This window comes from Haliotis cracherodii, unplaced genomic scaffold, assembly GCF_022045235.1.
Source record: "Haliotis cracherodii isolate W230 unplaced genomic scaffold, xgHalCrac1.p SCAF_2, whole genome shotgun sequence".
In the NCBI taxonomy this organism is placed as follows: domain Eukaryota; kingdom Metazoa; phylum Mollusca; class Gastropoda; order Lepetellida; family Haliotidae; genus Haliotis; species Haliotis cracherodii.
The window spans coordinates 19932702-19960288 of record NW_027266275.1 but is presented as its reverse complement, the minus strand read 5'-3'; the positions used below and the strand labels follow the sequence as shown (position 1 = coordinate 19960288).

General features: G+C 39.7%; 3 protein-coding genes across 3 annotated transcripts; 1 reads left to right on the top strand and 2 right to left on the bottom strand.

Annotated features, from left to right (window-relative positions):
• Positions 1-466: 466 nt before the first annotated feature.
• On the bottom strand, positions 467-4049 carry LOC139468816 (UPF0728 protein-like). Its single transcript, XM_071250958.1, has 4 exons — positions 3988-4049; positions 3738-3834; positions 1560-1679; positions 467-600 (listed from the first exon to the last, which is right to left on the bottom strand). Exons 2-4 carry the CDS (start codon positions 3829-3831, stop codon positions 536-538), a joined length of 279 nt encoding a protein of 92 aa, XP_071107059.1. The 5' UTR covers positions 3832-3834; positions 3988-4049; the 3' UTR covers positions 467-535.
• A 185-nt stretch (positions 4050-4234) lies between these two features.
• Positions 4235-16195, top strand: LOC139468794 (NFU1 iron-sulfur cluster scaffold homolog, mitochondrial-like). Its single transcript, XM_071250931.1, has 8 exons — positions 4235-4299; positions 8139-8254; positions 9433-9568; positions 10268-10334; positions 11192-11306; positions 12759-12862; positions 13530-13664; positions 14675-16195. Exons 1-8 carry the CDS (start codon positions 4244-4246, stop codon positions 14747-14749), a joined length of 804 nt encoding a protein of 267 aa, XP_071107032.1. The 5' UTR covers positions 4235-4243; the 3' UTR covers positions 14750-16195.
• A 4053-nt stretch (positions 16196-20248) lies between these two features.
• On the bottom strand, positions 20249-27377 carry LOC139467499 (uncharacterized). The gene is made up of 6 exons (XM_071249038.1): positions 27359-27377; positions 26373-26459; positions 23678-23857; positions 22777-22877; positions 21663-21828; positions 20249-20596 (listed from the first exon to the last, which is right to left on the bottom strand). Exons 1-6 carry the CDS (start codon positions 27375-27377, stop codon positions 20526-20528), a joined length of 624 nt encoding a protein of 207 aa, XP_071105139.1. The 3' UTR covers positions 20249-20525.
• Between the last annotated feature and the right edge of the window lie 210 nt (positions 27378-27587).

The window sequence follows — 27587 nt, the reverse complement described above, 5'->3', positions numbered from 1 at the left end:
TCACTACACATAATTTCAAATTTATCAACGGATTGAATTTGAAGAGGTTTTTCAAAGTAATTAGGCATTAAAGTTTCAAATTTAGTATTGGCACTAATTTCATCTGAAAAAAAAACTAATCTGAATCTTGTTGAGTTGTATTGCACAAATGTGGAATTATAAGGAAACACATATGTGTCTCATAGCAATAAAGAGAACGTTTTGGAAGTGTTCCTGAGGTTGATAAAAACACACTCCAACATAAATGAATATTAACGAACTAACTAACTTACACTTAAAAAAAATAAAATGGCTTCCAAAGTGGTCTCACTTTTCAGAGAGATTGCAATATTCTGATCAGTATTGACAGGTCACCCTTACAAAAGGACAAAGAACAATAAGCTGATGTGGTGAGAGAAAATAAACTTTAGATACATCAAGCTGCATGACAGATGCCTGGCAAACAAGTTACAATACACCCCTGACCCCGACCCCCGACCCCCTCTTTTCAGGCTGTTCCAGCTCCCAGCCTCCACCCCTATGTGATGTATGGGGTTCAGAAAGCCCTTCTAACAGCTGCTAGGGCCTCCTTGCACAAGACATCCAATCCTCCATCTCCACCTGGATGCAGAGATAATTACATAGTAAGCATGAGTGAGGGAAACTGAATTAACAATGCTTTAAACATTTTCAGTCCTAACATAGTCTAACATTAATATAAGAAAATCTGAAAGAGACACAGATCATAGATGTTTACCACTTTGTCATAAACCACTGACAGGGCATATGTAGACATATCAAGGTTCACAATCAGGGAATAATCTTGGATTGAAACTAAGACCAGTTGATCCTGGCCAAGGGGATGTAACTCTGCACAGTAATTACTTGCCATTAGATCAGTCAGTCAAACATGAAGTATGGAAACAACACTGTCTTTCAGTAAGAGATGAATACCCCTTCACTGTTTGGATGAAATAAAGATTTAAAATTGACTTATTAATAAAGTACAAATATTAGTGGGCATTATAACCAAAAGAATCTTATCCTCTCAGAGAATCAAAACATGCACAACACTGACTTTATTGTAACCTACATTCATGTTTTGGATATATTAGTTTTTAAGAATATTTTGTTGTTGTTGTGCTTTGGTACAGGGTTGCACATGGTTACATTTTACATGTAAACTCCAAAGATAACATGACATCAGATAGTCAGTAGGTTATGACATATTGACCAGAATTTATAAAAGTAAAATTCTGGAACTAAACAGGCTAAAGATGGATGTACATTTTGCATGGTCATGATATTTTATGACAGAGACCATATACTCTGATTATGACTTGTTCAATGTTTACAGATGGCAATTCTGACTTTATACCAAGGTTTCAAAACACTGAAACACATGCATTTTCAACAAAACCATTTTTCTTTCCTGTTTTGAATAGAAAACTGTCTTATAGCATCAAGAATAATTTTGCAATTCTAAAAGATATTTTGCAGTATCATTTGGCAAAATGTGTTACTGAATTTAAAAACATTGATGCTGTAGCATCCATCAGGGACTGCAGGAGGAGACTTACCATAGTCCAAATCTCGGATGTCACATTTGTAAACTTGTTCTCCATTTACAAAAATGTTCACTGTGTTGCGGTCATCTATCTGGACCATTTCACTGCTGTGTCCATCATTTCTCAATACAGCTGAAACATGTAGTGAACATAACGTGAAGTTGATGACAGGAAACTGATCCAGTAACTGGGGAGTAAAGTAGACCTCTGTACCCTGCTTGCGGTTGACAATAATGGGAGTCAGGGGTCACAATAGGACGTATTGTGTCAGTTAGACTTGCAAAAGTCTCTAAAAATATTATTAAAAAAGCATAAACAGTTTTATCTTAAAATAATCATCAAATTATTTTGTTTCTATTAACTTGATTGAGACTTGTTAAATATATCTCTATTTCAGGGAACACAACCAAGCTATAGGTAATTGGGTGGGTATGGACCTGACCAGTAAATGATTATGGACAGACACACATTCTGATTTCAATGGTGCCACAGTATCTATATAAACAATACCCCCACAGTATATACATAAACAGTATCCTCAAAGTGTATATGTGAACAATATCCCCACAGTGTAAAGATGTATTTGTAAAAAAAAAATTATAAAAAAAAGGCAAAAACATTTTCAAGGAGCACCTTTAGAATACAGTACCACAACTTCTTGTGAGGACGATCTCTGCCGTAGGTCACATGTCTCAAAGACAAGCAACCAGTTTTTGTGAGAATCCGTCAGACGTGAACTCACGACCTTCGGATTGTAAGCCTGACAGCTAACCGACTGAGCTACGTCCACACTGTGAAACAAAGTGCAAATTTACCTAGCCGTGCCTTCAAAGTTACGAAACTGAACGAAAAGGGTGGAATAGGTGATGGACACTTACGAAGGTTACGGGTAGGCATGGTGTCTCGTGACTTTAGTCTTTGGACACTTACAAATGATCCCCATTTGGCACACTCGTCCCATTCCCTAATCTACAAGACACCGATATGGCGCGAACTGAAAACGGCTCCAGGCGTCAGTCGTTGAACTCGCGAGTATGCATGAATGACATGGTATTTAATAATTAGTCGGGTGGATTTTGTGACAGAAAAGTGTGGTAGGGAACACTGTAAGGATGATGTGGATGATAGTAAGGAACGAGGGAGGCATGAGCATGGCTAGTGACCACACAACAGAGAGTTTGCTTTTGAATCAGTACTGAAAAAATGTAGCAGGTGAAAGTGGCTTTTGTGAATGTTCCAGGACAGTTTCCAGTAGCCAAAATATTCGACACAAAACCATTTCATCCTCGATGTTTTTGTGTCAAGAATATTAGGAGCTGCTATAGAATCTATAATAGCCACTAAACGGGTACCTAACCCAAATGATCGTAAAGGGATGATTGATCCTAAAGGGGAGCCAAGGGCTAAGGATAGAGTTTGTGTAATCTAATAGCCACTGAACGGGTACCTAACCCTAATGATTTTTAAGGGGTGATTGATTGTAAAGGGGATCCAAGGGCTAAGGATAGAGTTTGGGGTAACCTACCCTAACACTGGCGACATTTGGATGTGTTCAGCGCCAATATAATATCCCTTATAAACTGCATTCTTGTGCATAATAATGAAAATTAATGAACGGAAAAAATAATATATGAATATTAGTTACCATTTATAACCATTTTAGCCACTTGAAATATGAGAAAAACAAAATAAAAAACATGTAAAAAATAAAAGTGCTTTCGTAAACTAGAGTCTAGCGCTTGCTATAAAATGTACCGCCGCAGGCAATATTTAGTAAACAAATATTCAAAACTCTCAACACTGCTGGACGTATTCAATGACATTGTGTGTAGAGGAGCTTATGCACACTCGATGACCCCTGATGTCACAGGGCATTGTTTCACCGGTGTGAGTTGCAGCAAAATACGACAAATTACGTCATAGGGTATTGTCACGTGTTTGAAAAGTTTGTGGTACTGTATTCTAAAGATAGGCCTCAGATTTCCTACAGAACACTGGAATGATGTTAGTACAGCTGTAGAGCAGTGTCACTGTACACTACATTGTGTGGTCCAGGCTAAGACAGCTGTTGTGTTGCTGGAAACAGTTCTGTGATATGGTAAAAGTAAAACAACTTTCATTTACTCATCCACTGACTGAAACGACACATTTGGTGATATAATGAAACAATGGTGAATCTAGGATACTCACTACGTAGACCTTCCAGTCTAGATTCTTTGTGGTCAACTATCCCACAGGCCTCGTAAGGGCCATAATGAATAAACACTTTGGCATGGGCTGGCATTTTCTGAAAATAACATAGGAATAAAAATATGAAATTGAAAATTTTACATTAAATTTACATTTATATACTTATTCTACCTCACACTATTTTGCCTTTCTTTTCACGTCATCAACAAACATATAACACATTGAAATAAATATATAAAACAATACTCACAAACGTTTTTCACTTTACAACCTAAAACAGCAGGCAGCTCTAGTTTCTAAGGAAGCTTGTCAGACTCGCACTTAATGAACTGACAACTTCCGGTTTGTTGTCGTGAATTGTATCTTTCCAGTAAAATATCACGCACGCTATTATTTATTTAACATAATTTCAATGTCTGTTAATATCACGTGTTATGGTCTGACATACAATAAGAATTGTTTATAGGATATTGCGTATTATATTTCCGTTAACGCGGTCCTACAAAATGGCGTCGAGGAGACTTTTTCGTCAGCTTCAGAAAGCGCAGAAATCAATTTTGAGGTAATTTTCCTAACAATAAAAGTTTGTTTGTTGAATTACAGTGACAGCTTGTGTGCACATATATCGTGAATGTGCCCTGTCATGGTACGCTTGACGACTAAGGCAAAAACTTGAATAATCGGTGCTGTAGTTCAGACTCGCTCTCTTCTTATCCTCTTCTGTTCATGTCACTCTTCAGCTATTCAGCCAAACATGATCGGCCAAGGTTAGCGGAGAGCCGCGAAGCGGTCCGATGTAGGGCCATGTCCTGAAAGTTGGACCCCATCGCGGCTCTCGGCTACCCAAAGCCAAGGTCTAACATGTGTCTAACAGTGTCTAACATTTAAAATTAGGCGTGAATTTGAGGCATAATAGCAAAACATGTTTGTCAAATACTGTGTGTGCATGCTTTGAGAAAATGCTGTCAATGACCACATATAAACGATGGGGGATGATAAAAGGGAGCAGTTTACTCAAATTTCTGAGTGCAGCGAGGCACATTGTCATGATACAGGAATCACACTAGCATGACATTGACATTGATTAATAGCTCATTGAAAGTCCATTTCCATTTATACATTAAAAGATGACTATTGTAGCTTTTTCACCCTTTTAGGATCATCTTCAGTTTTACAATGATGCAATTATTATCACTTACTTGCTCATAAACGCGATAAAAAAAATGTTTTTCTTTTGAAAAATAATACTTTTTGAACTTATCCTATCTCACAATATGCATTTCTTCCTTCTTCTTTCAATCCTTGAGTGGAAACATCCTAAAACAAAGTTTCCAGCTTCTAAAAATATTTTGCCGGAACACCCCTCGCATAATCATATTCACCATCCAAACAAATGGGTCACTCACTACAATCCCATGCGCAGTGACCTAAGTAGTTTGATCACCCAAAGGCGTACATATGTATGTCTTGGGATCACCTGACACCCTATGCCACATCATTCTCTTTTTCATCGCCACTGTGGAGACGTTTAGTAGAGAATAGATTTTTTTTTTATACCATGGGAACAGATCAGTATAAGTGCCCAGCTTGCATGAAGTGTCTCGTCTTTTCATCTTGCAATCCACATAAACTTTGCTGTGACTGTCGTGGAGTAAACCTGGTCACCGATGTTCCTATTGTTCTCAGAAGAAGCTCTTCCTAATTACTTGCATAAATGCCAGAGACATTCCATCGATAAAAGAAGCTTTGACGTGTCACTGCTAAAGCAACTGTCCTTTCCTTTGTCAAGTCAACTGTCAAGCAACTGCCGAAGACTACCATCACATCTCCTTGGTTGAAGATAATGTGGTCTCCGACAGTTTTCTTCATAAAGAAATTCCTTAAAAAAAACATACCTTTATCAAGTAAAAGTGCACCGCAAAGTTCCCTGTTACCTATATTGGACAAACACACTGTTTTGGCTATAGACAACATGGACCCGTCTACAGTATTGAGTAAGGCTTCTAACCCCTATGGCATTCTTCAACCCTCAGCTGAAAGTTGCCTATATTCACCTCCATGGGATATCACAGTTTTACCTGAGGAAGTCGTCCTGTCATATTTTACAGCCTCTCTACAGGTTCTGCCGGTACTATCACCCCGGTCTGGTATTGACACTTGACACACGATCTACTCGTCACCTACGAAGAAAGGAAGAAGACCAACTTTGCCGCTCAAAATATCGACATGGGAATAATTGCTGATCCAAGGAGAGACAATCAAGGGATTGACAGCCAGAGAAGTGACACAAGGGTTGACATTCGTATGATCGACATTCAAGGGTCAACATTGCAGAGATCAATGTTCTAAGGATCGACATTCTTCAGATTGAATTTCTGGGAATCGACTGTCAGCAGATCGACTTCATTCCATGAAAAGGAAGTCACAGAGTGATCGACGTCTCACAATGATGATTACTCTGACTCTACTGATCGTCATCACTCAGCGGATGAACTCTGCAACTAAGAGCATGGTCTTTTCTAGTTCTGCCAACCACCATACACGATCTTCCGGCCCTCAACGTCGCCCTAATCAACATTCCTCCTGGGGCAAAAGTACTTACCATGCTTACAGAGATCAAGGCTGGGGTCGACACCCCTCTCCCTCAGATCAATATCAACACATGCTCTATTATCCCTTAAAGCTTTGCCTAGTTGTTACGGGGATCATCATTACCCCTTTTACCCAGACTACAGGTAGATGTCAGAATATTATTGCTATACACCACCACAAGAATGACATCAGGATTGACATCTTCAGTTGGATTGACATTGACCCTCTTCTCACCCTCATTCTACCTCCCAGGGTGAAGCATCTGGACCATCACTTCCGCAGTTGATTGGATTCTCTGTCACCTGCTCCTGCACCTTGACCTCCTGTCATGAACTCTGCCCTTAATCACTTTGTGGGATCATTGAGATTAGCCTGCCCTATCGACCTCAGACTTTGAATTGCTTCTACTGTCCTTGACTGCGCTCTTCCATCAGTGCACCGGGCAGTCGACCCAACCACCATTACAGAGACTGATATACTCCATTGCTACATATACAGAGCTAGACAGGGATATTGTGATTCTTAATCCTAAGCACTCGTCCAACACTTCTATCATCGAAGACTGGGAACCATCTGGCGCACTGGTATCTACCATACTGTTGGTTACTGAGGCGGTAGCAATGTCCGTGGCCCACGCGAAACCATCAGAAGAAGCTCACATCAGAGGAGCCCTGGTGCTTATACATGACAAGTTCCGGGATGTATGGACTTGATCACACATCATTTAGAGGCCGTTCCCAACCTACATCGCCGCGGCCACCTCAAATACTGCCCTTGGTAAATCACCAAAATGTCACTTATACCAGGAAGTTACTTAAGATATCATCAAAGAAACACCTTCAGGTTTCAGTCTACCTCCACCGCCTACAGAAACAAGGGATCCCTTGGTTTTCAAATAGTATTGCAGCAAACCCTAAGAACTCTGGGATCACTGTTCTTTTTGAACACTGCAGTAACCATGCATGGATTGTCCTTGATGCTTGAATTCAAGCATGTGTTAAACATTCAACCTTATCATAGTATTTGACGTCTCTTTTAATTTGCCAGGCAGAAAGGAGATCATCCTACTGTTCATTTTACATGAATTAGAGATTTAAAGATTCGGAATATGAAACCTATACATTTTTCAAATATGAAAAAGTCATGCTGAGCAAAATGACTGGTACAGACCATTGCATTAGAAACTCAGTATGTTTTTCTATCAATTCATGTATTCAGAATTAAAGACATGATGGGGAGTGATGTACTCTGTGTCATCACTTTCTCTCAATAATTCCAGACCCATGAAGATCCGGGTTAGAATAGGTCTTCAGCAACCCATGCCTTTAAGAGGCGACTAACAGGATCGGTATTTCTGACGTGGAAGATGCATGTCATCATATCCCAATTGCGTGCATCAATGCTCATGATATCAATCACTCGATTGTCTGGACCAGACTTGATTATTTCCAGACAGCCATCATTTAGCTTGAATATTGCTGAGTGTTGTGTTAAACAACAAGCAAACAATAATGCCATTGGTCTTTACCATGTATACTTAACTCAGACATATCAGTAAAAAATACAACTGCTTCCAAGCCTTCCTGCAAAAGATGAATCTTCATGGTCATAGTCTAATCACTGATACCCATCTAAACATGAGAAATGCTGCATGAAAAAAGGATTATTTCTTCTTGGAATTGCAGAAATTGAGTGCTGAAAAAGGATCTAACCATTTCTAACACTATAACTGATAATATATTGATATCTTGATTTTTTTTTAAGGTACTTGGTTCGTTGATTTGATAGTTCTTGCTGTGTATGTTTCAGTCCTGCACCAGTGTCTGTGAGCTTTGTGAAAACACGATGTCTGTGTCAACACATCCAGCGCAACACAGGCCCAAATCTCTTTGCAAGACACAGGCCTGTTTGGGGCACACAACAAGGTAAGGAAACAATAGTCATAACTCATTCAATAGCAACATATTCTTAGTCTATGGTGTCTTTTCTTTAGTGGTATACTTTGGGTGTTTACCATGCCTGAAAATCATTTGTCCTGTCTCAAGCCAGGACCATCACATTGGCTATTCCTAACCATCACTGGAAGTTCTGGTTCATGATCATTAATGTTTGTGATATAAGATGTACCCAACACATGTGACAAAGTCGATTTGACTGTTGAACAAGTAAAGTATTGCACTAAAGTTCACCATGGACAAGGTGAAAATTCTACAGAAACTAAGTGAAATATATACACACTAGTATTTAAACACAATGTATATCACTCAATTGTCTCATTTGAGTGCAGTTTAGGATTGATTTTAAGAAACTTATGCATATTAGTCTTTCTAAATATGTTAAGTATTTAAGGTTTTCAATTTGTTGAAAACATTTGGGACTTGTGATTTTTAGATTAACTGGTACTTTTACTGTCAGTCCACCACTCTCATTTAACACTGATGACCACAGAATTAAAAAAGCAAGTGGGTCAGGCTCGCTGACTTGGTTGATGCATGTCATCGATCCCAATTGCGTGGATTGATGCTCATGATGTCAATCACTGGATTGTCTGGTCCAGACTCGATTATTTACAGACCGCCATAATATAGCTGAAATATTGCTGAGTGCGGCGTAAAACAACAAACCAACCAACCAATAAGCAAGTTGAAACAGATTGTGCCAATAAACATTATAGAGTAGCTTTCAAGTAGTGAACTCACAACCTATACCACGATTAGGCATGTAACTGAAAAAGATGCATCATCATGATCATATACGTGAGGGGAGACCCATGAAGATGAGGGTTAGAATTACATCAGCAACCCATGTTTGCCATTAGAAGCAACCATGCTTGTTGTAAGAAGCAACAAATAGGATCATGTAGTCAGGCTCACTGACTTGCTTGATGCATGTCATCGTATCCCAATTGCGTGGATCGATGCTCATGACGTCAATCACTGGATTATCTGGTCCGGACTTGACTATTTACAGACTGCCGTTATATAGCTGGAATATTGCTGAGTGTGACATTAAACAACAAACAATCATACACAAGATGACGCTTATGGTATCATATCAATCATAGATTTCTGAGAATGTTAATAATATGTTTGAAATTCTTCAGCTCGGACAATGTTCATCCAGACTCAAGAGACTCCTAATCCTAACAGCCTCAAGTTTATTCCTGGTGTGACAGTGCTGGAGTCTGGAACTTTCGACTTTCCTAACCCCCAGGCAGCCTACTGCTCCCCGCTAGCAAAGTGAGTTCTCCTGATGATTGATCCCAGTGGGGATTCTAGGGTAGAATTAGTCCCCAGTTCCTCATGCAGGATAAGAGAAGGTATATAATGATAATAGCAAAGGTTAGAGTGTGTGACCTGCCTGTCTGGGCGTCATTGTAGCTTGATGCATGGGGATGACTCTGTGGCGTAGTGGATAGTGTCTGACCGGAGAGTGGAAGGTCGGTGGTTTGATCCCCAGCCATGTCATACCAAAAGACATTAAAAGATGGTACTTGTTGTTACCCTGCATGACACTTGGTATTAAGGGGCTAAAACAAGGGCTGGTCAGCTCAGAGTCAGTATACTATGTCTGAGTGGCGTATTCATGTTAAACTGCATCATGGTATCTCAGTGGGCTAGCGCTATAAAACTGTCATAAGCCTGGAATAGTACAGCACACGCACACGCACGCACACACACACACACACACACACACACACAAATGAAATAATCCTCAATAAGTGAAATGATATAAAACCCTATTACACCTCACCTTAAAAACAATTATCACTCACTCTTTGTCCTTGTTTGGGGTTTAACATTTAAAACATGATAAGAGAAATATGTTCATTGTTCATACAAAGAGATAATATTTTCTTGGAACAATTGATTTGGGTTAATATTGCTTATCACCTATAGGATTATCAGGCGTTGTGAGTAGCTTGCTTTTGGTTTCAGACAACTATTCAGGATTGAGGGCATCAAAGCAGTGTTTTTTGGAACAGACTTTATCACAATAACAAGGGTAAGCAAGAAAATACAAAAATTAATGGACAAATGAAAAAGGAAGAATTTAACATGTGTTTTAAGGCTACAGCAGAGTCACTATTCTTTGAATTATGTTTTCCTTCTCTGTTGTGGATAATGTGTCACATCTTGTATTTCACATATAGAATATGTGCAAGGTTGAAGCCCTACAGAATCAATTATTGAGACATGATCTAGATCACATAATTATGACATCAATCAATGTTCGAACATCAATCTGAGCAAAGGCCTTTTGAGGGTTTTTACATTCTTTGCCCCATGTCCATTTTACATCATGTTAAGTATTTTCTAATCTGAACATACATCATGTACAGATTTATATTAGCTTAGCTTACTAGACATGCAGGGGCACGGGTCGCCATAATTTGCTGTGCAGAGTTATGTCCCTTGGAAACGCCAGAAACCTGATTGTAGGTTCGAATCCCGGTTCGTCCTGATTATGTTTCTAGGTTTGTCAGCACCATACCTGGGCTCGCGGTGTCAGTGAATGGGTAAATGTGTAAGACCTGCATCACATTGGGCTTTCCTCCCACATTAAGCTGACACGCCGTGATATAACGAGAATACTGTTAAAAGCGGTGTTAAACAGAATTCACTCACTCACACACTCACTCACTACTAGACATGCTTGACCAAATTTTTTACTGTGCTTGAGAGTTTCAGATTATTGTCTATGATGTAAGACAGGAATATTCTGATAAGTTTATCATCCTGTAAATGTTTTATTTTCAAATAGCTTATGCATTCCTTATGCACTGTAAGTGTAATGCATGTATGGCTGTTTGGTCTATGCTGTGTCGCTATCATCATGTGTTCATAAATCTTCTACTACAGATTGATGAAGATGTGGAGTGGGGAATTTTGAAGCCAGACATCTTTGCCACCATCATGGACTTCTTTGCTTCCAACCTTCCTGTTCTTACAGATGAACAGCCCTCCTCTGATACATGTAGGTCCTAGGATGTAATGGACTCTAACCAGTGTAGATCAATTCACACACAAATAGCAAGCAGTCAGTCTTAAGTAATAATCCCCTGGTTTGTCTACAGTTCACTCACTCCCTTGTAATTATTACACTATAAGTGTCTCCACAGATTGTACTGTACATGATTTTGATTATGAGGTTGAAGCTGGTAAAATCCTGTACTAGTGACACAGATCTATCATTAACTGTATATAAGTTATGGACTTAATCTTTGTACCTATCCTGTCTCAAACTATGCATTTCTTTCTTCTTCTTTCGATCCTATTTGGAAACATGCTTGATCTGTTTCCAGCTTCTAGAAACAAATCATCCGAACACATCCCAGCATCACCATGGTCATCACCCAAACAAATGGGTCATGGACTGTAACCCCGTGCATGGTGACATTCACGACCTGATCATGCGAATACCCCTGCCACATTATTCTCTATCTCACTGCCACACTGTGGAGACGTGCACCGAGAGTTCAGAGAATACATTATTTGCTGGATTTCCCTCCAAGATCATTTGGACTTTACATATAGTTTGGAGGGAAGATGAGTACAGATAAGAAACCCTGCACGGCCTGTCTTCTGACTTCAGTGAAGCCCTCACTTAGAGGGGTCAACTTCAACTTCTTCCGATCCAGTGTTTCTTGCAGCCTTACCTCCAGAGTGACAATTGCGAGGTCTCAATATCCCTGCTGATATCTCTGCTTCCACATCTTCTGTGGTGGCTGGTGACATCGAATTGTTGCATGAGAGTCTATTTGCGGGCGTTTGTCCTGTCTGAACATCTTGCCAATGCATCCACCGTGGGTTGGGGAGGTGGCAGGGCGCTGGTCTGCTGAAAAGAAGCAGCTCCTTATCAACAACTTCGAGCTCAAGGCAGTCATTCTGGAGGTGTCCCATTGGGCAGAGCTCCTTCACCTCATGATCCAGTCGAACAATCTGTCAGTTGATTGGTATATAAAACAAGATGGGCTGCGACAAGTCAACGTTGATCCTGTCGCTGTCGATAGACTTCTTCTGGCTGTTTAGGTGACTATGCGCGGGATTACAGTGTATGAACCATTTGTTTTGGTGGTGACAATGGTGATTTGATTTTAGAAAACTTTGTTCAGGCATGTTTCCACATATGATTGAAAGAAGAAGGAAGAAATGCATAGTTTTTGATAGGATAAGTATATAAATATACAATTAAGTGTAAGATTTACAGATTTCTGTGGCATCTTGTTGTGTGACTTTAAATTTATCATTTATCGTCCACCTGACTGTCAGTATGGAAAGTCAAATGGGTCAGTTGTGACACGACAAGTAAGTGGCATCTCATCGAAAAAAATGTTATGGTGTCGGTACAGACTAGCCAGCCGACTTGTATGGGTCAGATTGTTTGTCAGTGTTCCTGTGAGAGTGAAACAACTTCTTCATCTTGTAGCAGCCCATCCTGATGATGATGAGACAGTGTTGATGATCAAGGAGCTGCTGGACACTCGCATCAGGCCAACCGTGCAGGAGGATGGGGGAGACATTGTCTACATGGTAAGTTGTCTTGTTCTACCGATGGACACCCTGGCAGCCATAACGAAAATGCCATTTACTCATACATCAGTGTTAATCAATGTACAGTGCTGTGCTGAAATTAATGGCCCTGCATTTGAATGATATTTATACCAAAGTGTTTCCATTGTATTCGTAAGTCTCTCATAACCTCTGGGTGGTTTCTGTACATTATTTGTAACCTGTTTAATGCCAAGGAGAATGTAATCTGCTTGATACGACTGTATTTAAGTGAGACTTAAATAAACTACCCCTCCCTCCCTCACTCCCTCCCTCTCCGTCTCTCTCTGTGTCTCTCTCTCTGCTGTCTGTCTGTCTCCGTCTCTCTCTTTCTCTCTGCTGTCTGTCTGTCTCTCTCCGTCTCTCTCTTACTCTCTGCTGTCTGTTTGTCTATCTGTCTCCTTCTCTCTCTCTCTTTCTCTCTCTCTCTCTCTCTCTCTCTCTCTCGTGAATTGAATACGGTGAGACTGGTTTGTATTTGAAAAGGTCCTCTGTAGATACATCTTCAATTTTCAATATTTCTTGGTCGTCTTTGGAAGAACATGTTGTATACAGTGGTGTATACGGTGGTGTATACGGTGGTGTATACAGTGGTGTATATTACACTAAAGTATTGACGATGCTGTCAGTAATTGCTGTTATTTTCCAGGGTTTTGTTGATGGCGTTGTGAAACTGAAGATGCAAGGGTCATGTACGAGTTGTCCCAGCTCAGTCGTCACACTAAAGAATGGGGTACAGAATATGCTGCAGTTCTACATACCTGAAGTACAGTCCGTGGAGCAGGTCAGTTGGTGCATGCATAGGCTGTTGCTGCAAGGTGTGGGAACTTTCATGGTCTCCTTAGCATGTTTAGCTCACCTGCCCTGATGGGTTGTTTGAGTACATGATATGGAAAGCCAGCCGTTGCTGTCAGTATGAAACTTATCACGTCTCAAGGTATCGAGAACTGTTGACGGATTGAGCTGATATTTTGTGTTGGCGTATCTTCTTATTGGTCGGATCAACTTTTGAGTAGCATCTGAAATCTTTAAATCACCATGTTCATTATGCCCATGAAGCAGCCTTCATTTTGTTGCATATTTACAATAGTTTACGCCTGAAGAAGTACTATTAATGAAGTTGAAAAATCTTTCCAAGTAAAAAGCCAATGATTCAAACACTCTGTCATCTTGAAAATAAAGTTAAGGTCAACATTTTCAACAGCCATTACTTATGTACACAATGAATGAAGCCTTTCTTGAGATGTCTGGCTGACTTGACACAAGGGGATGTACATACAGACCGCTGAATACAATGTGCCCATCTTCACTTGACAAAAATATTATTTCTTAGGGACAATGTAGAATGTGTTTCACAATGTTGAACATTTTCTTAAATTTGTTTAGCAATATGGCATAATAGAAAATTTATTCCCAAACAATTTGGCTATTTGTTTGCTTTTCAGATCAGCAGAATCAACAAATGTAGAATAAAGTTAAAATCCTCAGAACAATCATTTTCTCCTCCTACTGTGTCTATTTTTTATCAGGTTAATGTGAGGTGGTTTCATGCTAATGTCTTTTGAAAGAATTTTTTTCCACTATATTCTCTTTATTTAAACAGAGGTTCGTTTGATATGTCTTTACCAATGATCCTATATTTGTTTGTTAAAGGTGAGTAAACAAAGCAATGTAAACAGATTCTGCAAGGACACTTTGAATAAATTATGTAATTGTTGTCGTGTAGCTGATGAGTAATGGATGAGCAGGACCATCGTACCATGTCTCCCTTTCACATACCTCTGTCTTTTCCAGGTTGAAGATGAAGCTGATGAAATGGCACATAGTGAACTGAGGAAACTAGAAGAGAAGATTGGGGAGAAAGACTGAACATCCCCAGGTACAGAAGGATGAAGAGAGATCTGTGTGATGAAGGGATGTGATTGTGTTCTAGATTGATTTTCAGAAGCAGTGTTAGAACCTTGAGGTTTGCTGCTGTATCTAGGGACCTGCAGAATCTATGCTAGTTAATATTATTGTTATGACAGAATCCTTTGACATGTGAAAATACTGTATTTAAGGTGTATATTTGGAATATTGATACCTCATTTATACTCAAAGCACTGGAATCGTTTTATGTGACATAGAAAAGGGTGAAAATCTTTGTTTGTGTGAAAGTATACTAAAAGGGGATTGGTTGGATAGTGTTTGACCTGATTGTGTGTCATTTCGACAGTGTGGATAATGCTATCAACCGCTGGTGTGTCTAATCCAGATTTAAGAGTGATATAAGTGTAATATTGCTGACTGTGGGAAAAGACAACATATACTCACTCTGTCCTTTTTTTGAAAAAAAAAATGAAAGAGAGATGAGAGATGATAAAAAAGATATTGTTATCAATTTGTAAATCCATAACTGTTGTGTTATTGCAGAAGAATGTCTAAATGTCTATCAGTGCTGGCAGATCAACACTCCTATGCTTGGTTCAAGAAATCTTAATTACTTTCTTTCTTTTTCACCTTGGTGAGAGAAAACTAAAATGGGAATCTAAATGCATTACAAAACTGATATTGTGTTATTGTACGCCACTGGCTTATGTTGTTGTTCACACTACCAACCTCGGAACCTGTGAAGATCCAGGAATAGGTCTTCGGCAACCCATGGTTGCTATAAAAGGCAACTATGCTTGTCGTAAGAGGCGACTAACAGGATTGCTTGCTTGGTTGATGCATGTCATTTTATCTCAATTGTGTGGGTCGATGCTCATGATATCGATCACTGGATTGTCTGATCCAGACTTGATTATTTACTGACCACCGTCCTATAGCTGGAATATTGCTGAGTGTGGCTTTAAGCAACAAACAAGCAAAAACAAACAGACAAACCTCGGATCCCAATTGCATAGACCGATGCTCATGATGTCGATCACTGGATTGTCTGGTTCAGACATACAGCTGGAATATTGCTGAGTGTGGCATTAAACAACAGTCAAACACAAAAATAAACTCAGTAAAAAAAGTTTCTCAATGAAACTCATTAAGATTTTATTAAGGCTTATAATTAAATTAATAAAATAAATTTGCCTGGCCTCACAACTTAGAGATATAACCACGAGAGAAAACAGTGGAAGCCCTCTAGGTATGATTATAAAATAATGTTAGTATTTGTTAGAAGCTTATCATGGTGTATGGTGAGATTTTGGTTGCAGTGAATCTCATTGCAAGAACTATGTCATATGGAACCTACAATGCTGTTTGTATATGTGTTATTACATGTGTTGTATGTTACCATAGTTAATACAGGAATTTGTTGATTGAAATAAATACTCCTCTGTGAAGAAAGAGTTTGTGGTCAATCTGCTCATATTGGACGTTTATCCTTAATGGTGAACTGTGGCTTTGCATGGAGATTTATAGAGCTATAGTTTCCAAGACTTTCAAGGTGAGGTGAGGTGAAATTGGGTTTAACGTCGCGTCCGAGATTATTGCACTGTTATAGCGACGTGCATGCACAGTGTATGTGGTTGCTTATACTAGTCCGTACTGATGCCAATTTATAGTGCTAGCCCACTGAGATACCATGCCGCAGTTTAACATGATACCCCACTCAGACACAGTATACTGACTCCCAGCTGACCAGTCCTTGCTTTAGCCCCTTAATGCCGAGCGCCAGAGAGGGTAACAACAAGTACCATCTTTTAACGTCTTTTGGTATGAGGCGGCCAAGGATCGAACCCCGGACCTTCCGCTCTCCGGGCGGACACTCTACCACTAGACCACGGAGGCGGTCCAAGACTTTCAAAGACAGACATTTTTAAGTAGTTAAATTTCAAGGAAATGGCTAAATGATTAGCGGAAGGTTCAGTGAAATATAGCATTATACAGATATCTTAGCTTGAGGTCATGTATCAATACTTAACTATGCAAGTGTATATATGGAGAAGATGTAAAATCATATGAAACTTAATTGTTATATCCTTTGTGGGGATTGCGGGTTAGAATTAGTTCCCAGCAACCTATGCTGGTCGTATGACTTAATCTTTTGGGAGCTCAGGCACAGCATGGATCGTTGCTCTCAATATCAGTATCAATCAGTTGATTGTCTCTTATCCAGATTTGATTATTTACAGACTGCCATCATATAGCTGCAGCATTAAACCACAATTACAGTGAATACACAATGCCATTTAGAAAGTGGTCAAATGTAACTGATGTTATATTTGGGAAAACACTTTTTTAGTAAAGTACAGATTCTGTACTTTTTTTGGGTTGAGTTGCGTCCGGGATTCGAACCCACACTTGCTAGAGTGAGGCACCTAATCGCCAGCACACAAAGTCAGCGATATAACCCACTAAAGTCTCCGAGGCTTCCACTGGTAGTGTAGATCACGTACTTTGAGTACCCCTCTGACAAGTGTAAATTGGCACGGCTCCCATGGCCGAAAGCTATGAATACACAATGCCATTTAGAAAGCGGTTGTCTTTTCATGGTGAGTTAAAGGGATAACAAGTTGAGTGTGCACCTTTTCCAACAATTTCTGCTCTGTAGATGGTGTGTGCATAATACACCCATATGCCCTTGATGTTTCTCCCCAACTCAAAGACATACCATGTCAATAAATCCATACTCAAATACACAATTTAATCCCGTTATTACACTAACATTATATATCTGGTTATAAAATGTGTTCCTTGTATATCTGGACTTGTGTTTGTAACCTATTTTATTAATTTGATTCCAAATTTCATTGAATATTGTGTATGACCTGTGAAGATCCAGGGTTAGAATAGGTCTTCAGTAACCCATACTTGCCGCGACTATGCTTGTCCTAAGGTGCGACTAACAGGATCGGATGGTCAGACTCGCTGACTTGGTTGATGATGCATGTTATGGTGTACCCATTGTGTAGATCGGTGCTCATGATGTCTATCACTGGATTGTCTGGTCCAGACTTGGTTATTTACAGACTGCCGTCATGTACATGGAATATTACTGAGTGGAACAAAAAAAAAAAAAAAAAAATCAATATTGTTTAAATTAATTTCGGTGGAATCGTTTGTGAACTTATTGGCAGGTCGCACCAACTCACCGTAATTTACAGCACCTACTATCAGATTACATCCAGTTTGACTATTGTGTGTCAACTTAATGTTTTTGCATTCAAAATGACTTGACCACGGGAGGTCTACACAGTGACATGTCAAACTGTTCCATCAGCTGTACCAAAGTGCGTCGCTTATAGTTATACTATTTTGAATAATAGTAAAAGCTGCAACGCAACTAAATGAACACAATATTGGAATATTATTATTGATTAATGATAGTATGAGAAAACTAAGATCGTATTTTAATTAGATTGTTGCGATCATTGCATCAAGATTCTTAAACTTATATTATCGGGTATGTTTAGAGATGTGAGAAATGTGTGTACAGGGGATTGCTGTTTGAGGCTTAGTTTACGAGAAAATACTCAGTGATTCTCTGCATATAAAACGATGCCTAGAAGAACAGGAAATACAATTTAAATGGTATATGATAAGTAAAACTAAATTTAGATTTCACCCAATGTACATCCCTCAAAGGGGGGGGGGGGGGGGGGGGGGGGGCACGGGTGGCCAAGTCGTCTAAGGCGCCGCGATTCGCTGTGCAGAGTCGTCCCTTGGGCACGCCAGAAACCTATGATAGTGGGTGCGAATCCCGGTTCGCCCCGATTATGTTTCTATGTTTGTTAGCACCATACCTGTGCTCGTGGGTTTCACCGAAGTGGTAAACGTCTGAGACATGCATCACTTCGGGCTGTCCTCCCACATTAAGCTGACACGCCGTGATCTAACTTGAATACTGTTAAAAGCGGCGTTAAACCCAACTCACTCACTTACTCACATTCCACAAACTGCATATCGCGTAATTATAATGGCTACATTCAAGAAGCAAGAACGTCGGGAGGAACTAAATAGATTTGAATAGGGAACCTCAATAATATGGACAACGACAACTGGACTGTCACGAAAGTAAGCAATGTCTTTTGCTGTTTCTTCGACATGATGACTAGACTAGTCTACTGTGCAGACGACGGAAACGTGAAGTGATTTTAAACAATTTGGAATTCCCAATTTCGATTCATTTACGTCTGTAATCTTTAATGTGTTTCTTATAATTTATATTGTACGTGTTTTGTTGAGTTTTATGGCTGAAACGCGCACGCACGCACGCACGCACGCTCGCACGCACGCACACATGCATGCTTGCTTATTTGTTGTTTGATATTCAATTCAAATGTTAATGCCATAGCCACAAAAACATGGAGCGCATACTATACAGTCTAGGTTCATGTCACAAATAGATTTACATGTTTCATTTAAGTATAGTTCTGCGTTTAAAGGCAATCTTGAAATATAACTTAACAGATTTCCATTCTTGATAATTTGAGGCGAGTTAATTGTTGGATTGAACGTTGAAGTACATATTTATCTGGTATGTACGTTTTTCGAATGTCTGCTGATGATGGATTTATGGAGGTGAAGTGATACAGATTGTTGATATTGTGTAGGTTACAATATGTATGGATCTATCAGATTTTGGAAGTCTGTGATGTCTCAGTATTAGTACTTAGCCTTGTACATCCAACTCGGGCGTGAGCAAAATCGGTACCGCACTAGGATTGATGTGTATCCGAATTGTTAAATGATTACAAATTGTTGATGCTGACCGAAATATCGTATGTGGTTGTTGTTGTTCACATTTTATGTTTTGTTGTTAATGTGACATAAACGTATCTGTGCTATGTTTTGTTGTAATTTGGGAGTGTTCGTTTGGATGGCTCATTTACCAAACGTACCACCTGGGAATTAGTGCTCGTTGGTTCCACCAAGGTGGTAAACGTCTAGGACCTGCATCACTGACACGCCGTGATGTAACTGGAATACTGTTCAAAGCCGCGTTAAAACCCACTCAATCACTTGTTTGTTTGTTTGTTGTTTAACGCCGCACTCATCTATAATCCAGCTATATGATGGCGGTCTGTAAATAATCGAGTCTGGACCAGACAATCCAGTGATTGACATCATGAGCATCGATCCACGCAATTGGGATACGATGACATCCATTAACCAAGTCAGCGAGCCTGACCACCCGATCCCGCACTCACTCACTAAGAGTGGACATATAGATATGATGATAAAAATCTTCGATATTGTTTAAGTTACAATAAGTACATACTCTTCCAGATTTTAGAATGTGTGGTGTCTTCGCTATCGACATTAAGCCTTGTATATCCAACTCAAGCGTGAACACAATCAGTAGCAAAATGTACACAAGGATTGATTTGTACGCGAATGGTTAAATGATTACAAAATATGGACGCTGTCCGAAATATCATATGTGGTTGTTATTGTTCACATTTGAAGTTGTTCAAGTAATTGTGACACGAGCGCATCGGTGCTATGTACAGTAAACTACGGTTATAACGAACACGCTAATAACGAACTGACGGCTATAACGAACTTATTTTTTTGGTCCCGACTATTTGCTGTAGTTATGCTGTATATATGCTTATAACGAACTACGGTTATAGCGAACTATAATTAGTAGTCCCCTTGAGTTCGTTATAACAGCACTTTACTATATTCATCTTTATTGTAACGGGGGAGTGCTGGTTTGGATGGCTCATTTACCAACTTGAATACCTGGGAAGTAGTCATGGCATCTTCCATCATATTGAATCTGGTGACCAGCAACTGTGGATGATAGAAACAGTTTTATTGTGAATGAAACAACATATGTAATTATGCAATATAGACAAATGAATGTGTGTGTGTGTGTGTGTGTGTGTGTGTGCGCGTGCGTGCGTGCGCTGTAATCTGATTGGTTGAAATACGATAAATGGTATTGGAACTGTGAAATTGTTTCACTTTTCACTTATTAATAATTGTACTCTTAATCTTATTGATGCACATTCATTTTTTTCTCAATCCCAAATTTGAAAAAATAACTATCATTCGACTTGGATAATGGATACTTCGCAAATGCAATATTAAGTTGGATTAATATTTATCAGAAGTTGTTGTGGACAATAACTGATGACGTTTGTGTTTTACATTGGCAATACACATTGTGGGTGTTCAGATTTCTGGGTGAAATCGAATATTTGATGCCCGAACATTTTAATATTTGAAACTCCCTGCTAATGTTGTTGGTCCCAAATGAAATCTATCGATATCAATACAAATATGAAAAAAACCATTATATCTATCTCCTAAAAGTTAGAGATTGGTTGTATTTCTTGAGTTGTATTTGGTCAATGGACATTATGGCAGACATATTGAAATGTCAATTTCGTCCATTTCTACAACGTGTCATTGTCAAATTTGATATCCACTAAGTATATGGAATTTGTTCCCAAAACTATGTCATGTATATCTATTTTGGTGTCCCGCTATGATCTTTGACCTTTACATGTGGCCATTAATCTGGCTACACATTGCATTCTTTTAACTATTTGGATATGTTGGGAAACATACTTTTGACTAGCTCACCATTCATTGTTTGGGCCAATTAGGACTTTTTTTTATCAAATGTTTAGTTTTTGATCAATAATGTTTTCAATTTCTAATTCATCAGGAGAGCTTCAGAGCCTCGTGACTCAATTCTTTCTTTATTTTGTGCCATCGCATCCTCAAATACGTATAAGAGGTTGACCACAGAAAGCATCAGATATACATGGCCTCCTGCTTTGAGAACTTCCTTTAAGCTGACAATTGTCAATCCAGCCTTATTCAATGATTATTTACACCTACTCTTTACCTTTGAAGTTCGGCCACCGGTCCATCATGCCGTCAAGGAAGCTGCAGAAATCGCATTCGTTGTCGAATGGGCCGTCGGTGGTGCAGATGGGTTGGAGGGTGGAGGAACACGGGTGGCTGCTACCCAGAGGGTCCGTTGTGTTGAAGGCATACTTCTCACAGTCAGGCTGCAAGATCGACACAATACCAGATTAACCCCCATCGGGATTCCGGGTTAGATTTGGTCCTAGACAACCGATGCAGGTTGGGAGAGGTGACTTAATGGATCGGATTGTCAGGAATTGGTGACTTAGTTGATTGCATATCATCGTATCCCGACGGCATGGATCGTTGCTCATAATGCCATAACGGTTTCTCGGGTCCAGATTCGATTTATTTTGTACTATTTCGCTGTCTTATAGCTGGGCTATTGCTGACTGCAGTGTTCATCAACAAACTACATAAAATCAATGCCAACAGGATTATACTTGATAGTGTTTACTTGTCTCAGACTTCACTGACCAGTGGGATGTCAACATGGTTGACATTGCCTTTTATCATTGATCAGTTCAACATCACCATTACAAATACAAATAATACAAATAATCCGCAAAATATGAATTTTAGCGAAAGTGAGAAACGCTCATCATATGTGAAAATTCCTTGTCATGTTAAGTTACTAAGTTCTCTAATGTGTGTAGTAACAAGCAACTTTTTGCGATTGAATTTGTATTGAAGACAAATTGTGTACGTGTTCACTGCATCAACCGTTGGTTTGCGAGCGGATTCCAGGTTATGATAGGTCCTCAGCAACCTGTGGTGGGCGTAAGGGGCAACCTAACGGGTCAGGTAGTCCCCCCTCGGTGACTTGGTTCATTTCGTGTCATCTTACCCTGACGGCGTGGATCGTTGTCTCCATCACTGGATTTTCTGGGCAAGACTTGATTATTTACAGGCCTCCGTGATAGAACTGGAATATTGCTGAGCGAGGCGTTAAACAACAATCAAACGAAACAATTAGTTCGCCTGTTCCAGACTCAATGAACAGGCTTCCCCTTCATGCCCTTGGAGTATTTGACCTTTTAGAACCTTCCCCTTACGATGCAAACACGAAAACATCTTTTTGCAGCACTTACCTCTCTTGGGCCAGGGCAGGTATTGCTATTTGACACAATGGACAGGAGGTGGCCATTTTTGAAAGCAGCACAATAAGCCAGGTTGAAGCGACACTTGTTGTCTGAAGAGATTTTTAAAAGAAATATTCATACCACAGTGTTGCATTAAATAATGACTTGGCATTAATCGTCCTAAATTTGACTTATCACATGATACCATGATGTGTCTACGGAGTGAGTGAGGAATTTGTAATTGACCATCATTTTGGTTGGATCTAAAGGACAATAGCCTTATAAAGAGTATGTTAGTGAGGTGGGGCTTAATGCAGATTTGGACAACATCTAAGTTATTTCTCAGCGCATCAACAGCAAGGGTACGACCATTTGATGTGTGGGGAGAGGGGGGCTGGGGTTTTATGTGGGGAGAGGGGGCTGGGGTTTTATGTGGGGAGAGGGGGCTGGGGTTTTATGTGGGGAGAGAGGGCTGGGGTTTTATGTTGGGAGAGAGGGCTGGGGTTTTGTAAGGAGACTGGACATTTTTCCAGCTACAGTTGCAAAACAAAATACTTTTTATAATTATAATTATGAGCCTAAATAATGAATAAAAACATCCTGCAAACCTTTTTTCGATAAAATCGCAGATCCTGTCATGACTTATAAACGGACACATTTTTGGTCCGAGGTCACGTAGATCACGTCGGACCGGTGTTCTGATAGCTTATGTTGGTCAGTGGGTGTGTTCTAACTCCGTTCAGATATGTTCCAGCATATATATCAAGTTAAGGGACACCAGAAACGGGCGTCACACGTTTCAACCATGTGGGGAAATGAAACGGGCCTTCGGTTTGGCGAGCGAACTCTTTAAACACCAAACTGACATAGTTTCAAGGAACGGGGCATTGAGAAAACTTGACATCCCCACCGTACACGACTCCGTCCGAGGCACAGATGGGGGTCTTCACGTCCTGATCATCACAGATCATGTCACAACGGATCGGATCGTCTAACTGAGGGCTGCACCTGCCACTGTAACTCTCGTAGATGCGAGGACGCCCTTGGAGCAGCGACTGGCAAGAAGCGATACCCAGCTCACAGGCGTTGTCTGTAAAACAACATGGACAGCTCGTAACACAAAGGCGACATAACAACTGTCTTGTCAGATCTGATGTAGTCACGTGTAATATGCATGCAATTAGAATTCTCCAAATGTCTTTAGAACTAATTTCACAGCTAATACGAGAGCCGTAGTGAGTCAACTTGTTTCAAATTGGAATTTGTGGATGTAAGTTTTTTTAAGGTAGACAACGGTGAGTATGATATTACAAAGTAGGCAAAAATATTTTTTGGATAATAACTTCTTTATTATGCTGTAATTGCGACGTTTCCGTTTTATACTGTTGTCAAGAAAAAGTGGCAAACGACCATGGTGCAGAACTATGTTGGTTGGTTGGTTGGTTGGTTGGTTTGTTGTTTAACGCCGCACTCAGCAATATTCCAGCTGTATGACGGCGGTCTGTAAATAATAGAGTCTGGACCAGACAATCCAGTGATTATTATCATGAGCATCGATCCACGCAATTGGGATGGATGACATGCATCAACCAAGTCAGCGAGCCTGACCACCCGATCCCGTTAGTCGCCTTTTACGACAAGCATAGTCGCCTTTTACGGTAACCCGTCTACCCCGTAATCTTCACGGGTAGCAGAACTATGTATGGTAGGTGATGGATTAACAATAACAACAAGGTTCATACATGAGAGAGATTAAAATGAGTAGGTTAACTAATAACAACAGAAGGATAATATTGTACCAACATGGTGGACACAGAACACACGACGAGGAAGGCAATTCGACAGAAAGTCAATTAAACCGGATTAAAATATTAGGTGTGATGATTGGAAAAACTAGTGCTGGATTAGTTCATGGTAGGCTGGTGGGATGAAGTAGGTCTCGCCCCATTTGACAGAATCCGCATTTGTCAGATACCTTAAAATCACAAATGCCGCAGTTAAGTTGTCCCACTATCCAATGCTTGTTACCCCATATATCAAACACCTGGTGAGAATATAAGACTTATAATAATTGTCACTGACTAACACATGCAACGTTCTTGTTTTTTTATGAAAAGGATTTTCAGTTCTGTGTTTCAACGCCACCAGTATGATGGATTAAAATATAGAAATACATTTTTAATGTTGATTCTGCTGCTGATCTTGGATGTTATTAGTTAAAAATTCATTCAGCTTTAAATACATTCGTTTTATTACTTTTATGTAAAACAAAACGCTTTTGAAATCTGTACATTTTAAAACTTGAAACATATTCACCTTGGTGTGCCCTTTGGTATTGAGTATGCAATCAGTAAACTTTAAATAACCTGCGGCAACTTAAAACTAAATGAGACGTATGTGGTCATGCCATTTAAAGTTAGATGCCAAAACAAATACATTTATTAACTGAATTTGTGCTGAAAGCATGTGTCACTATTTCCACTATTAGTAGAATCACCCAATCTTGTTTTTGCTGTAGAGGTGATGTTGGAAGTGTTGAGGGGGCGTACCTCTCTGCCATGTTACAAAGTTTACTTCCTGCAAACCTGCTATGTTAGTGACAAATTCATATTTCTCTGGCAATATGTGTATAATTTCGAAAAACATGTAAATTTAGAAATTTCAATACTGTCGTAAGAAGCTAAGGTGAGAACTTACAAATTTAAGTTATTTTTATAATGAAATGGTTCATTAATTAAATCTATACGGGTAGAAAATAAAATACTAGATATCCCTATTGTATTTGATTATATGAACAATTTAACCATTAACTTCAAATGTCTTTACTTATTTTATCTTAATAATACAGAGGTTGAAGTCTTTTAAGACTGGTCCATTACCATAAGAAGTACATCTCGTATGTATCCATCCCTACTCCCAACAATTAGCGTACCTGACAAATATGGTATAACCATGAGATAGCCTAGATCTCTGTTGATGGAAGGCTTGTGGCGGTGAATCTGGACTGCTTCTGTTAGTTTCCTTTATATTAATAGTGAAGTTGTGGAGGTTGTTGGAGAGGCTTTGGATATTTTCCCAATTGATGTAATTGGGGCAGTTGTTGATATGATCCGAGATGGCTGATTTGCTTTCTGATTGGATGGTTGCAGTTTTCTGCTCTTTGATTCTAGTGTTGATTGGGCGGAAAGTTTCACCTACATAAGATTTCCACGGTCACAGTCACTTTTGTGAACTACACCTTTTGGTTCTTGCGGATATTGTCTTACTTGACAACAGTATAAGAATGTACAGCGAAACCGATGTTGTTATCCATAAAACATCTACTTTGTCATCCGTCAACTCAGAAATTCCTGTCCAACAATTCAGAGTATTATATCAAATGATATTGGATACAATGCAAAGTTGTCCATCAAACAATGCATGTAGTGCACTGGGTAAAGAGTGAGTGAGTGAATATCGGGTAAAACCGCATCATCAAAGTTGCAGTTGTTCGCAGCATCTGCGTAAGGGTGGTACTTAAACGGTTCACATTCCTGATCTTGGAGGTTATACATGGAATGCCACTTGCAGTTATTCTGCCACAGTCTGATAGGATAACGGCTTACTGTAGGTGGCACCATTGGATCCACACACAGGTTTGTACTCGGTATGGCAGGCCGACGGGCAGGAACTAGACGGGGCTCCAAGGGCACCTGAAAGAAGAGTCAGTCAGTGAAGGGACAAATGGATGTCATCACATTCACAGGGGGAAAGCGCTGTCCGTGCCAAACCGGAAAGCCGGTAAGTAGCAACGACCATTTTCTCGTTGGACAATAAAACATGTGATTTCACCCGACCACATGGAGCATGACTTAGGCAAGTTTTTAGCCGTTTTAATTAATATTGTGAGTGAGTGAGTATGTTTTACGCCGCTTTTGGCAATATTCCAGCAATATCACGGCGGGGACACCACAAATGGGCTTCATGCATTGTACCCATGTCGGGAATCGAACCCGGGTCTTCTGTGTGACGAGCGAACGCTTTAACCACTAGGCTACCCGTCTGCCCCTAATATTGTGAACTTATATCATGACCAAAATGCGTCCGGACCATAACCGTTATATTATCTGTATGCAACACTCAGTAAAAGTTATTTTTACTATTGATTTCATTTTGCACGAGACCAGTCGACAATTGGATGCTTTTCAACGTAAAAACGATATTATCACTTCATACTAGCGCACTTTTGTGTCAATTTTAGCTTGTTGGGTAAATTCTCCATGGCTCGGTGTTGGTATATTATCAAAACTGTGCCAGTATATCATGTCTGTTTTATAATAACTATAAAGATGTATGTGTAACACTATCCAAAACGAACTTTTGAATGAGGACACAACGGAACTGTTCATTCCTTCTTCCAAATATAACAGACTGAGAATATCTCTGAACATCACGATTGGCGACTGTGTCATGAAGCCAAGCACTGAAGCTCGCAATTTGGATCTTATGTTTGATTCTTCTTTCAGCCCGGAAACGCACGTAAATACAATATGTCAACGTGCACACGTTCACATCAAGAATATAAGTCTAATAAGGAAGTATACTGACATACCAACAGCAGCAACTCTCATACAGGCATATGTTATATCTCGTCTAGATTACTGTAACGTTCTGCTTTATGGTCACCGAAAACATCTCATCAACAAACTCAGCAGCACGAATAGTTACTCGCAAAACTAAAGTTTGAGCACATTACGCCAGTCCTAAAAGAAATTCACTGGATGCCAATCCCCTGCATATTGTGTTCAAACGACTTGAACTTGTGTTCAAGGGTATCCACG

What these genes read in the sequence shown, in the direction of transcription:
- LOC139468816 (XM_071250958.1), bottom strand. Translation starts at nt 3,831, where the DNA reads ATGCCAGCCCATGCCAAAGTGTTTATTCATTATGGCCCTTACGAGGCC. An exon ending in TAGACTGGAAGGTCTACGTA is followed by an intron (nt 1,680 to 3,737) that starts GTGAGTATCCTA and finishes TACATGTTTCAG; the next exon opens with CTGTATTGAGAAATGATGGA. An exon ending in CATCCGAGATTTGGACTATG is followed by an intron (nt 601 to 1,559) that starts GTAAGTCTCCTC and finishes CTCTGCATCCAG; the next exon opens with GTGGAGATGGAGGATTGGAT.
- LOC139468794 (XM_071250931.1), top strand. Translation starts at nt 4,244, where the DNA reads ATGGCGTCGAGGAGACTTTTTCGTCAGCTTCAGAAAGCGCAGAAATCA. An exon ending in ACAGCCCTCCTCTGATACAT is followed by an intron (nt 11,307 to 12,758) that starts GTAGGTCCTAGG and finishes TTCATCTTGTAG; the next exon opens with CAGCCCATCCTGATGATGAT. An exon ending in AAGTACAGTCCGTGGAGCAG is followed by an intron (nt 13,665 to 14,674) that starts GTCAGTTGGTGC and finishes TGTCTTTTCCAG; the next exon opens with GTTGAAGATGAAGCTGATGA.
- LOC139467499 (XM_071249038.1), bottom strand. An exon ending in ATCCAATGGTGCCACCTACA is followed by an intron (nt 23,858 to 26,372) that starts GTAAGCCGTTAT and finishes GTTGTTTTACAG; the next exon opens with ACAACGCCTGTGAGCTGGGT. An exon ending in CCTGCCCTGGCCCAAGAGAG is followed by an intron (nt 21,829 to 22,776) that starts GTAAGTGCTGCA and finishes TCGATCTTGCAG; the next exon opens with CCTGACTGTGAGAAGTATGC.